This window comes from Dromiciops gliroides, chromosome 2 (assembly GCF_019393635.1).
Source record: "Dromiciops gliroides isolate mDroGli1 chromosome 2, mDroGli1.pri, whole genome shotgun sequence".
Classification (NCBI taxonomy): Eukaryota; Metazoa; Chordata; class Mammalia; order Microbiotheria; family Microbiotheriidae; genus Dromiciops; species Dromiciops gliroides.
This window is the reverse complement of record NC_057862.1, coordinates 521,133,895-521,147,414: the sequence shown is the minus strand read 5'-3', so window position 1 is coordinate 521,147,414 and position 13,520 is coordinate 521,133,895. Positions and strand designations below refer to the sequence as shown.

Sequence of the window (13,520 nt, the reverse complement as noted above, 5' to 3'; positions counted from 1 at the left end):
AAGGGAGGAAGGGAGGAAGGGAGGAAGGAAGGAAGGAAGGAAGGAAGGAAGGAAGGAAGGAAGGAAGGAAGGAAGGAAGGAAGGAAGGAAGGAAGGAAGGAAGGAAGGAAGGAAGGAAGGAAGGAAGGAAGGAAGGAAGGAAGGAAGGAAGGAAGGAAGGAAATAAATCCAGTCTTGGTCTATCAATAATAGTTTGTGAGAATTTTAGACTAACTATCCACAAAAGAAAACCCAAGTGAATGAAGAATATATTGTAGAGATAATGAAATGAAGCTGAAAGGACAACTTAGATCTCATCCATCGGTATTTAAACATGTTAGACAAACATTGCAAACAGACAATAAGTTGGACCAAGGATTGAAAAGAGGAAAAGGACTGGAAGCCTGTCTTATGACCTTCCCAGAGTCACATAGCTAATAAGTATCTGAACTCACATCTTCTGGTTCAGTGCTCTATCCATCTACACCATTTAAATGCTCCATATTTTAATATTATACATTACTTTAAAACCCATATTCTTTTTTTTAATTTTATTTATTTATTTTTTAGTTTTCAACATGTTTAGATAAGATTTCCAATTTCAAATTTTTCTCTCTCCCTCCCCCCTCCCCTAAACAGCAAGTGATCTGATATAGGTTATATATATATATATATATATATATATATATATATATATATATATATATATATAAAAACATTAAACATATTTCTGCATTAGGCATGTTATAAGAGAAGAATCAGAGCAAAAAGGAAAAACCTCAAAAAAGAAAAACAACAGCACCAAAAACAAAAGAAATAGTACGGTCCACCACTCAGCATCCATAGTCTACAGTTCCTTTTTTTTTTTCTGGATTTGGAGAGCCTTTTCCATCATGAGTCCTTTGGAACTTTCTTGTACTGTTGGATTGGTGAGAAAAATCTAGTCTATCACAGTTGATCAACACATAATGTTGATGATACTGTGTATATAATGTTCTTCTGGTTCTGCTCATCTCACTCATCATCAGTTCATGCAAGTCCTTCCAGGTTTAAAACCAATATTCTTCAAGTCCTGAAACACTGAAGTTCCTAAAGACCTGAAAGTATAAGTCATCCAAAAGGGAAGAGAGGAGGGAGTGCAAGGCAATTATGAGTAGGCAACATATTATGCTCAAGAAATTACAAAGGAAAAGTAAAGGATTTCAAGGAAATCCAAACACAGAAGAAACAAAGGTGGGCTGATCCCAGGGCAAAAATGAGCAATGAGTACCCCAATGGAACTCCTGATAAGAAGAGAAAGGAGTGAGCTGAATAAGAGGCAGGCGGGCATTGGGATCCCCATTTTGAGGGAACACCAACCAACACCTGTTAAAGCACAGATTCAGGAGTATTTATCTGAATGTGTTAGTCTATTAATGACATTGTAAAATTTTTCCCTTTCTAAATGTTCCTAATATCTAATCACAAAATAAACCCAGTAGCAACCAAGGATAACTTACACCTACTTAAGTGAAGGAAGCACAGAATCTTATGCTCCCAAGGACTCAATATAAAATTCAAAAATAGACACAAAAGTCTTTAATTACCACATTTAACCATAAAACCAGGGTACCCATCTAAGACATACTAGATTGGTTGTGAAGTCAAGAGGACCTGGACTCAATCCCACCTTTGGACACTCACTCCCAACCTGCATGTAGCTGCTTAACGTCTAAATTATTATTTTTTCTGTGAGGCAATAAGGGTTACGTAACTTGCCCAGGGTCACACAGCTACGTCTAAATTATTTTTAACCAATAAATAGCCTTTAATGAATAACTATGTCACTGTTGTATTTTGCATACCTACTGAGAGCTAACATAAGATCTGAAAATAAGATTCAAGAACTTAAAAATAGAAATGACATCAGCAATGTATCAGAGAACCTTTAAATATTAATAATAAAAGATATTTCAAAAGAAAATGGGTTATTCCTTAAAATTTTATGCATCACTTCATTTTTAAATTACACAAGGCTTATTAATATAATTAAAACTGTAATCCAAGCAATTCAATCACTGCTTTAAAAGAAATCATATGCTCTATAACAAGTTTTTTCTATTCTAAGATTAGTCTTTCTCAGGCTAAGAGATCTTATAATTGCTTCTAACGTTAAGAAAGCATGCTCTCATGCCAAATTTTTATTTTCACAATATATAAAACTGACTACATATATCAATTCTTCTCCTACTCTGTTAGGTAGGGGAAGGAGTGAAATCAAAATAAATGTTCAATTAGTTATATCAACCTATATTTTTAGGTTTGAGAAGTAACATGGTATACAGTAGAGCTCTAGACTTGGAGTCTGGTCATCTGAATTCAAATCCCAGTTCTGACAATAGCTAAGTGATACATTTTGAACCTCAGTTTCCCCAACTGTGTAACAGGAATAATACTTGATTTATCAATATCTCTCAAAGTTGTTTTTAAGAAAGTATTTTATAAATCCCAGAGAACTACAAATACTATTTACAGATAATCAAAAGCTAATCACCAGGCAAATGTCTTACAAAACCAATCAGTTATTTTAAATATAATACTTGATCTCAACCACAGACTTAGAAATAAGGAGTTGGAAAGAAAATACTGATAGGTCAGTAAGCAGTACTGAGTGGGTATTCAATTCTATTCAACAAGTAATTATTAAATGTCTAATGTGTGAAAGATGACTAGGCTAACTGCTGGAGAAGGGGAAAGAGAGATAGGGGTGAGTGGGAGAAGGGAAGATACAAAGTTTGGATAAATTCCTACCCACAGGGAGTGAACAATCAAATAGGACATCACACAAATAATTAGACTGCAAAACAACATGACAAGCATAATTAGAAAGGTGCAAGTAAAATGGTAACATAAAATGGGGGGGGCTCAGTTGGGAGAAGGCATTCATGGAAGATATAGCATATCTGGGCTAGGCTTTAACAGATGCATAGAAATTTGGGAGAAAGGACAAAGATGGGAAGAAACTAAGGATATTTTTCCACAAGAAGCCTGAGGGATGTAATTACCATTGCCTCCAAATATCTGAAAGGATGGACTAATTCTGCTTAGCCCTATATAGCAGAACTATAACCAATGAGGCCAAGATGTTATAAGAATATAGATCTTAGTCAACAGGTATTAAGTGTCTACCATGTGCCAAGCACTGTACTAAATATAAGAACAAACTTCCTAATAATGAGAGCTTTCCAAAAAATATAATGGGCTGTTTCAGAAAGTCATAAATTCTTCATCACTGGCAAAATTCAAGCAGCAGGCCTGTTGAAGATATTATGAAGGGCATTCAGCTAGGGGTTGGTCTGGATGATCTCACTAACACTAAAATTCTATAATAAAGCCCATTTATCCCTACTGAGACTTTTCAAGTAGAGCAAAATCAAATGAAGCTTTATATTCCCATTTCTTAATATAGAAAAAAAATTAAATGGAGAAAAGAAATTTTTATTAACAATCTCTTTAAAAGCCTAATTCAAGGGGGCAGCTAGGTGGCGCAGTGGATAGAGCACAAGCCCTGGATTCAGGAGGACCTGAGTTCAAATCTGGCCTCAAATACTTAACCCTTACTAGCTGTGTGACCCTGGGCAAGTCACTTAACCCCAACTGCCTCACCAAAAAAATTTTTTTTATTAAATTTTAAAAAGTCTAATTCAAGATATGTCAGGAATTCACAAATACTTAAGAACACAAGCCACTCCCCAAGCGTTAAATATTCAAAAAGTATTAACTATTTTCCGTAAAATGCAAAATACCAACAACTAGACAGTTGGTTAAAAGATAGCTACAAATTAGAAGTATAATTTCACCCTATACCCAGCAAGTTCATAAAGTTAATGTGAGAAGGGCTGTGGGAAAACTGCTAGGGGAGCTACAAATATGGAATTATTCAAAGAAGATTCACTAAATAGTTTACAACCCCTCACCCAACAATCACACTATTAGGCATATACCTACAAGGAGGTCCAAGATACACAGGCCTCAAATATACCAAAATTCATAGAAGCAAAGAAGTAGCAAAAAAAAAAAAGTGATAACAAAGTAAGTGAATGTCAACTGGGGAATGGCTGAATAAACTGTAGCATGTGAATTATGATGTGATATAATTCCTGTAGCCATAAAAAAAAAAACAAGGAATATGAGGAATTCCAAGAAAAGTGAGGTGACTTGCAAGAACTGATTAACATGCAAATCCAGAAGAACAATATAAATAATAAATAAAATAATGAAAAGAACAGTCAGTAATCACTCCCTGTAACTATAACAGAAGTCAATCCTATGCTTGGAAAACACAATGACATACACTTCCTCTTGGAAGCATTCTATTACTTCATGTATTATAACATTTAGTTTTGCTCAACTATTTTCCTTTATTTCAAGGAAGCATTAAGGAATCAAAGGCAATGGTGATATACTCAAGAATAACCATTACTGGGGCAGCTATGTGGCGCAGTGGATAAAGCACCGGCCCTGGATTCAGGAGGACCTAAGTTCAAATCTGGCCTCAGACACTTAATACTTACTAGCTATGTGACCCTGGGCAAGTCATTTAACCCCAATTGCCTCACTAAAAAAAAACAAACAAAAAAAAGAATAACCATTACTGAAGGGAAAGGGAGCCCATGCAGCAGATAGGTGACACAGTGGATAGAGTGCTAGGCCTGGAACCAGAAAGACTCATCTTCCTGAGTTCAAGTCTGGCCTCAGACACTGCTTATGTGACTCTGGTCAAGTCACTTAACTTAACCCTGTTTGCCTTAGTTTCCTCATCAGTCAAATAAGCTGGAGAAGGACATGGCAAATCACTCCAGAATCTTTGCCAAAAAAACCCCAAATGGGGTCACAAAGAGTCAACATGACTGAACAGTGAACATACGTGATCCATGATAGGTAGTCCCTGATAGTAGAAAAAGTTCCCTCTTTGTCCTATATATTTTCTTGTCCAACAGCCACGCAAATATTTCATAGCCAATGATGATTATAATTTTCAAGTCCTTAGGAAGAAGGAAAACAATCAAAATTACCCTTACTTTGCCCATGATGATGACCTTGGAATACAAAGTCCTCTCTAAGGACTCACAGAGAGTAAACTGAAAGTTATCATAAGACAGGTCACACCACTTACCAGTTCCTAAGATTGTGAAAAAAGATAAATTTTGTTATGTTCAAGGTTTGTATCCACTAAGAAATGACCTAGCATCAAAGCATAAGATGGTTACAATGCAGTATTCAATATCTAATGCAATTTTATCAATGATAGTTTTGGCTTAAAGGAAATAATTATTTCAAACCACCTTTAAGTTTTAAATCAGATTTTTAATGGGTGTTTCTGTTTGTTTTGTTAAAAATGTGACATGATCTAAAGCAGAAGGTCCATGAACCTGGAGCTTTTAATACTCTGATAACTATTATTTTGATCTAATTAATTTATTTTGTAATTCTATGTATTTTATTTTGTGCATTTAAAAACAGATTTCTAAAAGGGCACATACACAAAACAAGTTAAAAACTCATGGCCTAAACAGTTTGTCACTTGAGATAAGAGAAACGCACCAGACTTCAGATTAGGAGATCAAGGTTCTAGTTCTGGTTCTGCCACTAACTAGAAAATGATCCCTAGGAAAAGTCGCTTATCCAGGGCTCAATTTACAAAAGAAGTGAATTGGCCTAAATAATGTCTAAAAGAACTTTATACATCTAAATGCTGAGTCTATAATTCTAAAAACGCTCAAAAATGAGAAAGAGATATTATAATTATATACATTTAGAATTCATATCTTTTTTCGGATTGTTAAAATATATCAGAATGAGCTATAAGCCATTACCATCAGGACTATGCAGGGCAATCCTTCACTGATGAAGACACTTCAAAGCAACCACCTCTGCATAATACCAAGTAAAATAAATGTCAAGTCTCAGAGGGAGACTATAAAGAAATATGTTTGCTATATTGTTGTTCAGTCGTGTCTGACTCTTCTAGACCCCATTTGGGTTTTTCTTAGCAAAGATACTGGGATAGTTTGTCATTTTCTTCTCCAGCTCATTTAACAGGTGAGGAAACTGAGGCAAATAGTGTGAAGTGACTTGCCCAGGGTCACATAGCTAGTATCTGAAACTAGATTTGAACTCAGGCAGCCGATTCACCCTAACTCCAGGCCAGTGCTCTATACAATGTGCCACCTAGCTGCCCTCTGCTTGCTTTATTGGGGCTTATAATTTAAATGAAGCCATACCAGTGAACTGGTTTAAAAAAGAAGTCACTTTGGTATCTGAATTCAAAATATAGCATGATAATCCAATTTGCATCAATAATGTGGATTAAATTAATAAAGATTCAAGGAATATTTTCTTTTAAATTGTTCCAAATTTTGTTTAAAAACAAAACAAAACAAATTCAGTCTTCCTGACCAGCAATTTAAATCAAAGCTACCCTACACACACCTATAAATGTATGATTTTTAAAAGTCAGTTGTAATGCAAGCTTTTCAGCATGTCAGTGTCCTCTATGACTCCAGACATTCATTCCTAAAGACTTGCTAGAGCAACTCTGAGATGGCTTGAGGCCTCACTCCGCTCTGACTTCGGAGTAACGTTATAAAAAGCTCAGATATCATAGGCTAAACTTGGAAGGATGAATGTTTTTGTCTAGTGTGAAACCAAAGCTGCTTCTGTATAACTGAATTCTCTAATCTTTAGGTTTAGGATTTTCATCAGCTTTGTAAAGGGAACAGAAGGAATATGGAACCTTCAAGATGTCGTTGTTACTCCCTTGGACTTCGGAACTATTAAATGATGCTTAATAAATCTAATTTTTACAATTTAAAAAAAGAGCCAATTGTAGGGGCAACTAGGTGGCGCAGTGGATAGAGCACCGGCCCTGGAGTCAGGAGTACCCGAGTTCAAATCCAGCCTCAGACACTTGACACTTACTAGCTGTGTGACCCTGGGCAAGTCACTTAACCCTCATTGCCCTGCAGAAAAGAAAAGAAAAGAACAGTCAATTGTACTCCTGCTGCAACATCTCTAAAATATGTAACCTTTTCCAATTCTACTGATACCACTGGTGCAGCAAGTGGATAGAGGGTTGGTGTTGGAATCGGACAACCTGAGTTCAAGTCCTGCCTTAGACACTTATGTAACTGTAACTCTCAGCCTCCATTATCTAATCTATAAAATGGGAATACTAATAGAACCCACATCATAGAGTTGTCATGAGGATCAAATGAGATAACATATCAAGCACTTTGCACATCTTAAGTGGTTATATAAATTCTACCTATTATTATTATTATTCATTACTTCTCCCTGAGCTATCATAATAGTTCCTAATCAGATCCCCTGCTTCCAGCTCTCCATTTGTCAACCTACCCTTCACTACACTATTGGAGTAATCTTTAGTAAGTGACTTATCCTTGCTCATAGGGGAGATTATGAACATATATTCAAATGACATTTATCAATCACCTACTATGTGCCAGGTACCCTACTAAGCATAGTGGATACAAAGAAAGACATAAGGAAAATCCCTGACCTCAAGGAGCTCACAAACTAATGGGGGAGGTAATAAGCAAGCAAATATGTAGTAACAAGCTATAAATTGGAAATAATTAAGAGGGTTTGGGAAAGGCTTCTTGTAGAACATGAGATTTTAGTTGTGAATAAAAGGAAGCCAGGAAAGTCAGTAGGGAGATGAGGAGGGAGGAGCATTCATTCCAGGCATGGAAAACCACCAGAGAAAACACCCAGACCTGAGAGATGGAAGGCCAGTGTCGCTGGATCAAATGGTACACGGTATCAAAAGAGTTAGGTGGAAGAGGGCTGGAAAGGTAGGAGGGGTCTAAGTTGTGAATGGCTTTGAATGCCAAACAGAATTTTTTATTTGATCCTGGAGGCAATCTGGAGCCACTGAAATTTATTGGGGGGGGGGGGCAGTGGGGGAGTTAGCATTGTTGTACTTGTGCTTTAGGAAAATCACTTAAGTGGCTGAATGGAGGATGGACTGGAATGGGGAGAGACTGGTGGCAAGCAGACCCACCATCAGGCTGTTGCAATAAGCCAGGCATGAGAAGATGAAGACCTGCACTAGAGTGGCAGCAGTGTCAAGGGAAAGGAGAATATTTGAGAGATGTTGCAAAGGTGAAATCGACAGGCTTGAGAGAAGCCTGGATATGGGATATGAGAGAGTGAGGAGTCCAGGATCACTCCTTAGTTGAGAGAGAGCCTGAGGGACTGGGAAGGTGGTGTTGCCCTCTACACTAATAGGGAAGGTAGAAGGGGGACAGAGTTTTAGAGGAAAAAACAAGTTAAATCAGTGTACTGTAATTATTATAAAAGGAAAACTATATTCAACAGCTTCATCACTGACAATTAGAAGCCATAATCTCCCTCAAAAAACACATCCACCAGAGGAGAAACTATCAAATGTCTCTATAGCTGGGAAGAGAAAGAGTTGTAGACATATAAACTAGAAAAGAAAAGGGAGTCAGTATTATCAAAATCAAGTTATACAAGCTATTTTAAGCTTTCATGGTCTAAATTTTACCTCAGAGTAAAGGACAATAGAGTTGATACATCTGGAGACCCAGCTCTACTACTTGCTACCTAAGGGAACTTGAACAAGTCTTTAAGCTCTATAGGTCTCAATCTCAGCATCTGTAAAATAAGGTAAACGGAAAGACTAAACAATGGTCACTCTACGCATCAGAAGAAGAGACAAATAACAGTAATCTGTAATGCCTTTCTAAGAGGTAAAGATAAAGATATTTCTGACTTGTCAACAAAAGAAACAGCTGCTCTCTTCCCAAGGCATAAATCTGGGATGTCATCAGAGAACATGGCAAGATGTATCAAATTTAATGACTATGAGAGTTCCTGATTAAAGCAGGCTCGTGGAGGAGGACTTGAGGAAGAACCCAACCAGGCTGGAACTCTAGGCTAGGTATCATTCTGGAATATGAAAAAAGTGGAGAACTAAAGACTAAATCCATAGACTTACTTGATCTCAGTCCCAATACAGATGTAAGTGCTTTAGTAGAAGAGATCTGGAAAGCAGAGCCTCTCATCACAGCTTCACGAACAGATTAAGTCAAACACCAAATTTAATGACTACTGATAATACTACCAGGTTTATTCCCCAAAGAAACCAAAGAAAGAGGAGACCCATAGATATATGAGAAATGTGTGTGTCTGTGTGTGTATACATATATAGATGAGAAAAATATCATTGCAGATCTTTATGTAGTGGCAAAAAACTGAAAACTAAGGGGGTAACCATCAGTTGGTAAATGGCTGAACAAATTATGGCATACGAATATAATGGAATACATCATGCAATAAAAAATGACAAGAGACGATGTTAAAAATTAGAATAGAAATAGATAAAAGAAAAACCATAAAAATAAAGCTAAAAGATAGTCCTTTGAAAAGACTAATGAAATTGATAACCCTTTAGCCAATCTGATTAAAGAGAAGAGGGCAGAAAGTCAAATCGACAAAATAACAAGAAAAACAAAACCAGAAAAAAATTATCAGAAAATTATGTAGCTATATGCTGCCAAAAGAAACACCACAAAATAAACAGGAATATCTTTAAAAATATAAAATATTCAAACTAATATTAGAACAAATAGAGATCTTAAATTTCCAACCTTTGGAAAGGAACTACCAAAGGAAAAATGCATTGCTCTGATAGATTCGTGGGAGAATTCAATCAAAAAAACAATGAGTACCAATATTACTACTACTGCTGCTGCTATTACTACTAGTAGTAATATAGCACTTTAAAAATATTTTCTCATTTGATCCTCACAACAACCCTGAGAGTTAGGTGCTATTATTTATCCCCATTTGACAGATGTGGGAATTGAAGCAAAGAAAGGTTAAGTGACTTGCTCAAGACTCCTACAGATAAGTGTGTGAAGATAGTTTTAGACTCAGATCTTTGTGCTTTATCAGACCACCTACTAGTCACTAACAAATTATTTTCAAAAATTGAGAAAGTATGCTATTAGAATCCTTTTATGAGACAAATATAGTCCTAATAACCAAACCAGAAAAAGATAAAGTACAGAACTATACAATTTCATTAATGAATATCAATTCAAAAAATTCAAATAAAATAGGCAGTAGTTCATTCAAGAAATCATACATGACTAAGTTGAATTTATACCAGGAACACAATGACTCCTCAACATTGGGAAAACAATTAACATAATCAACCATATTATAAATAAAAACATCCAAGACCACATAATTAACTCATTAGATACAAAAAACATCTTTGACAAAGTACAACAATCATTTAAGCTAAAAGTCCTACAAAATATAGGAACAGAGGAACCTTTTTTAGTATCAAAAAAGTATTTTATCTAAAACTAAAAACAACGACCATATGCAATAAAGATACACAGAAAGCTATTATTAGTAAAGGAGTAAAAGCAAGGATTTCCATTCTCCCTATTATTTGATATAGTACTAGAAAAGCTAGCAAAAGCAGTTAAGACAAGATAAAGAAATGAAAGGCATAAAGACAGGTAAAGAGAAGACAAAGCAATCCCTTGTTTACTGATAACATGTTTTTCTTAGAAATCTTTTCCCAGACACTTAGATGAAGATAAAAAAGCAACTTTACAAGTACAAAGTGGGGAAAGTCATGATTAGACAATAATTTGTCTTAAAAAGGAGCTTTGTGCACTGAAAGATCAATGAGTTAGCAATAACAAAGTAGCAAAAAAAAAAAACCTAATAAAATTATGAGTTGCCATTAAAAGCATAGCTTCCAAGAACAATTCTGTCCTGATCATACCACATATTGAGTATCATTCTCAGGTTTGGGAGCCACAGTTTAAGATGAATACTGTTAGACTGTAGAGGTTCCAGAGAAAGGCTATCGGGATTGTGAAGGGCCCTGATTCCATGTCTTATAGGAATCAGTTGAAGGAACAGGTAATGTTTACCCTGATGAAGAGAAGAGGGGATTGGGAAAGGGTGAGAGGGGAAAAAGGGAGAACCCAGATAGCTGTATTTAAACTGTCTCCAAGTGTTTCTAAAGTACTATTATGTGGAGGAAGAATTAGATTCTGTTTGGCCCCAGATGGTAGAAGTAATAGGTAAAAGTTGCAAACAGATAAATTTTAGCTTGATTTAAGAAAAAGATTCCTAAAATTAGAACTATCCAGAAGTAGGATGAGTTGCCTTAGGAGGTAGTTGGTTCACTCTAATTAAATTTTCAGTTAGAGGATAGAAGACCAACACTAGCCAACAGTTATTTGTTAAATGCTTTCTACTACTTTTATCAGGCACTACATACTAAGAAAAGCAGCAAAAATGGTCAGACTTGGTCCTTAGAAAAATCAGTTTAACAGCTGAGCAGAACATAGTCTAGAGTAGGAAAAGACTTGAGGGAGGGTCCCCAAGTATTGCAACAGACCAGATGAGGTGAGGGGAGCCTGCCCCAGGGTAGTGATATATTATAATAAGGATTCCTTTCCAGATACAGGAAAGACTAAATAGTTATTGTATTCTCTTCCAACTCTAAAATTTTGTGATTCTGTTTGTGACATTATCAATGTTACTTTTAAGAAATGTATTTATCTACTGAAGGGGATGTGGGAAAACTGAGGCGCAAATACACTGTTGGAGTTTTGGAGGAATTGAGAACTGATTCAACCGTTCTGTAGAGCAATTTGGAACAATACTGTACACGGCACAGCAATATGGTAAGATGATCAGCTGTGAATGACTTAGCTATTCTCAGCAATATAAAGATCCAAGACCATACTGACCATATTAACAGACACTACAACATGAATCTTTGTATCTCAAATTATCTGAGTCTCCACCTTAACTGGATGGGTTATAATGGGTTTAATAAAAACCTGAATCATCACAAAATCCATAGTGCCCTAATGTTCTAAGGCAGCACATCAATGTCTTCTGGCACTAAGAAGTTCCCTCTCTCCAGGATATCTTTAAATGCTCTATCATCCCAGATGTTTCAGCTCTACCCCCAGGTTTCTCCGATATGCCTTTAAATATTGTAGTTTTTATCTCCACAGATTTCATCTGCTTTAAATATTTACAAATCCCTTATACTCCTTCTTATCTACCATCCTTTTAGCAAGCCACATTTTCCAACGGCAAATTTTCCTTCTTGAAAAGCAAGGGGGTGGCTAGGTGGCGCAGTGGATAGAGCACCGGCCCTGGAGTCAGGCGTACCTGAGTTCAAATTCAGCCTCAGACACTTAACACTTACTAGCTGTGTGACCCTGGGCAAGTCACTTAACCCCAATTGCCTCACTAAAAAAAAAAAAAAAGAAAAAAAAAAGAAAAGCAAGGAAATTATTTCACAAAAATCTAAACAAAACAGAATTCGAGACCCTGGGCAAGTCACTTAACCCCCACTGCCCTGCAAAAAAAAAAAAAAACAGAATTAGATTTTAGTTTTTAAATCTTATGTAAAACTAATAATTTTAAAAAGACATCAATTAAAATTTTTGTTTGTTTTTTCCTCTTTTAGAAGGTACAGAATAAGGGGGCAGATAGATGGCACAGTGGATAAAGCACTGGCCCTGGATTCAGGAGGACCTGAGTTCAAATCTGACCTCAGACACTTGACACTAGTTGTGTGACCTGGGGCAAGTCACTTGACCCTCAATGCCCTGCAAAAAAGGGGAAAAAAAGAAGACAGAAAGTACAGAATAAATAAAGCAAATAAGTATATGGCCACCACCTACTTATCTATACAAGCTAATTATTCCCACTATAATAACTACATCTTATTAAATTAGCTTTTTAGAGTATAGGCCAGGCAGCAACCAAGTAATAAATCAGAATCAATCAATCAACAAGCAGCTATTAAGTAGCTATTTATTATATGCCACATACGTGCTAGGTACTGGAAATGAAGAAACTACTTTTAAAAATCCAACAAATTAGAATAGACTATATTGCAGAAACCAAAATGTTAAGTTCCTGTTATGAAATACCAAAAAAAAAAAGGAAACCTTAATGAAGTTGTCCTCAAATCCTCAAATTTGGTGGTAAAGATTTTGTCTATAGACAAAATGCATGAAAAGGAAACAGAAAAAATTAATCAGAGCATCCTGAAATGATCATCAGTCCAATTCTCCAAGTGCTTAATTTTGTAAATGTACATACAATGGCAGACACACATATCAAAAATTTCCCTAATTTAAGAGTCAAGCCAAAGTCTTCATAAGTATTGTACATATTCAGCACTGTTATGCTCAAGTGACAATAGGTATGTCACCTTGACCTACTAATTCCATTTTATATTAGGCCAACATTTTGTAGTGAAGTGTTTTATGTTTTTCATAATTTGCTTTTTCAATATTAAGGTGGGTATAATGTTTGTTCATAAACATTTGATAAAAAACATATTGTAGGGGCAGCTAGGTGGCGCAGTGGATAGAGCACCAGCCCTGGAGTCAGGAGTACCTGAGTTCAAATCCGGCCTCAGACACTTAACACTTACTAGCTGTGTGACCCTG

General features: G+C 36.1%; 1 protein-coding gene across 3 annotated transcripts in view; it reads right to left on the bottom strand.

Annotated features, from left to right (window-relative positions):
* The window catches only part of SLC23A2 (solute carrier family 23 member 2), a 113,703-nt gene that overhangs the window by 76,389 nt on the left and 23,794 nt on the right, over positions 1–13,520 (bottom strand). Inside the window, exon 1 of one of the 3 annotated variants that reach the window (XM_043983029.1) lies at positions 4,886–5,006. The exons of the other annotated variants lie outside the window; for them this stretch is intronic. Coding sequence (XP_043838964.1) covers positions 4,886–4,975 — 90 coding nt within the window. The 5' untranslated portion in view covers positions 4,976–5,006. Of the gene's footprint in view, positions 1–4,885; positions 5,007–13,520 lie in introns of those variants that run through there. 3 annotated transcript variants of the gene reach the window in all.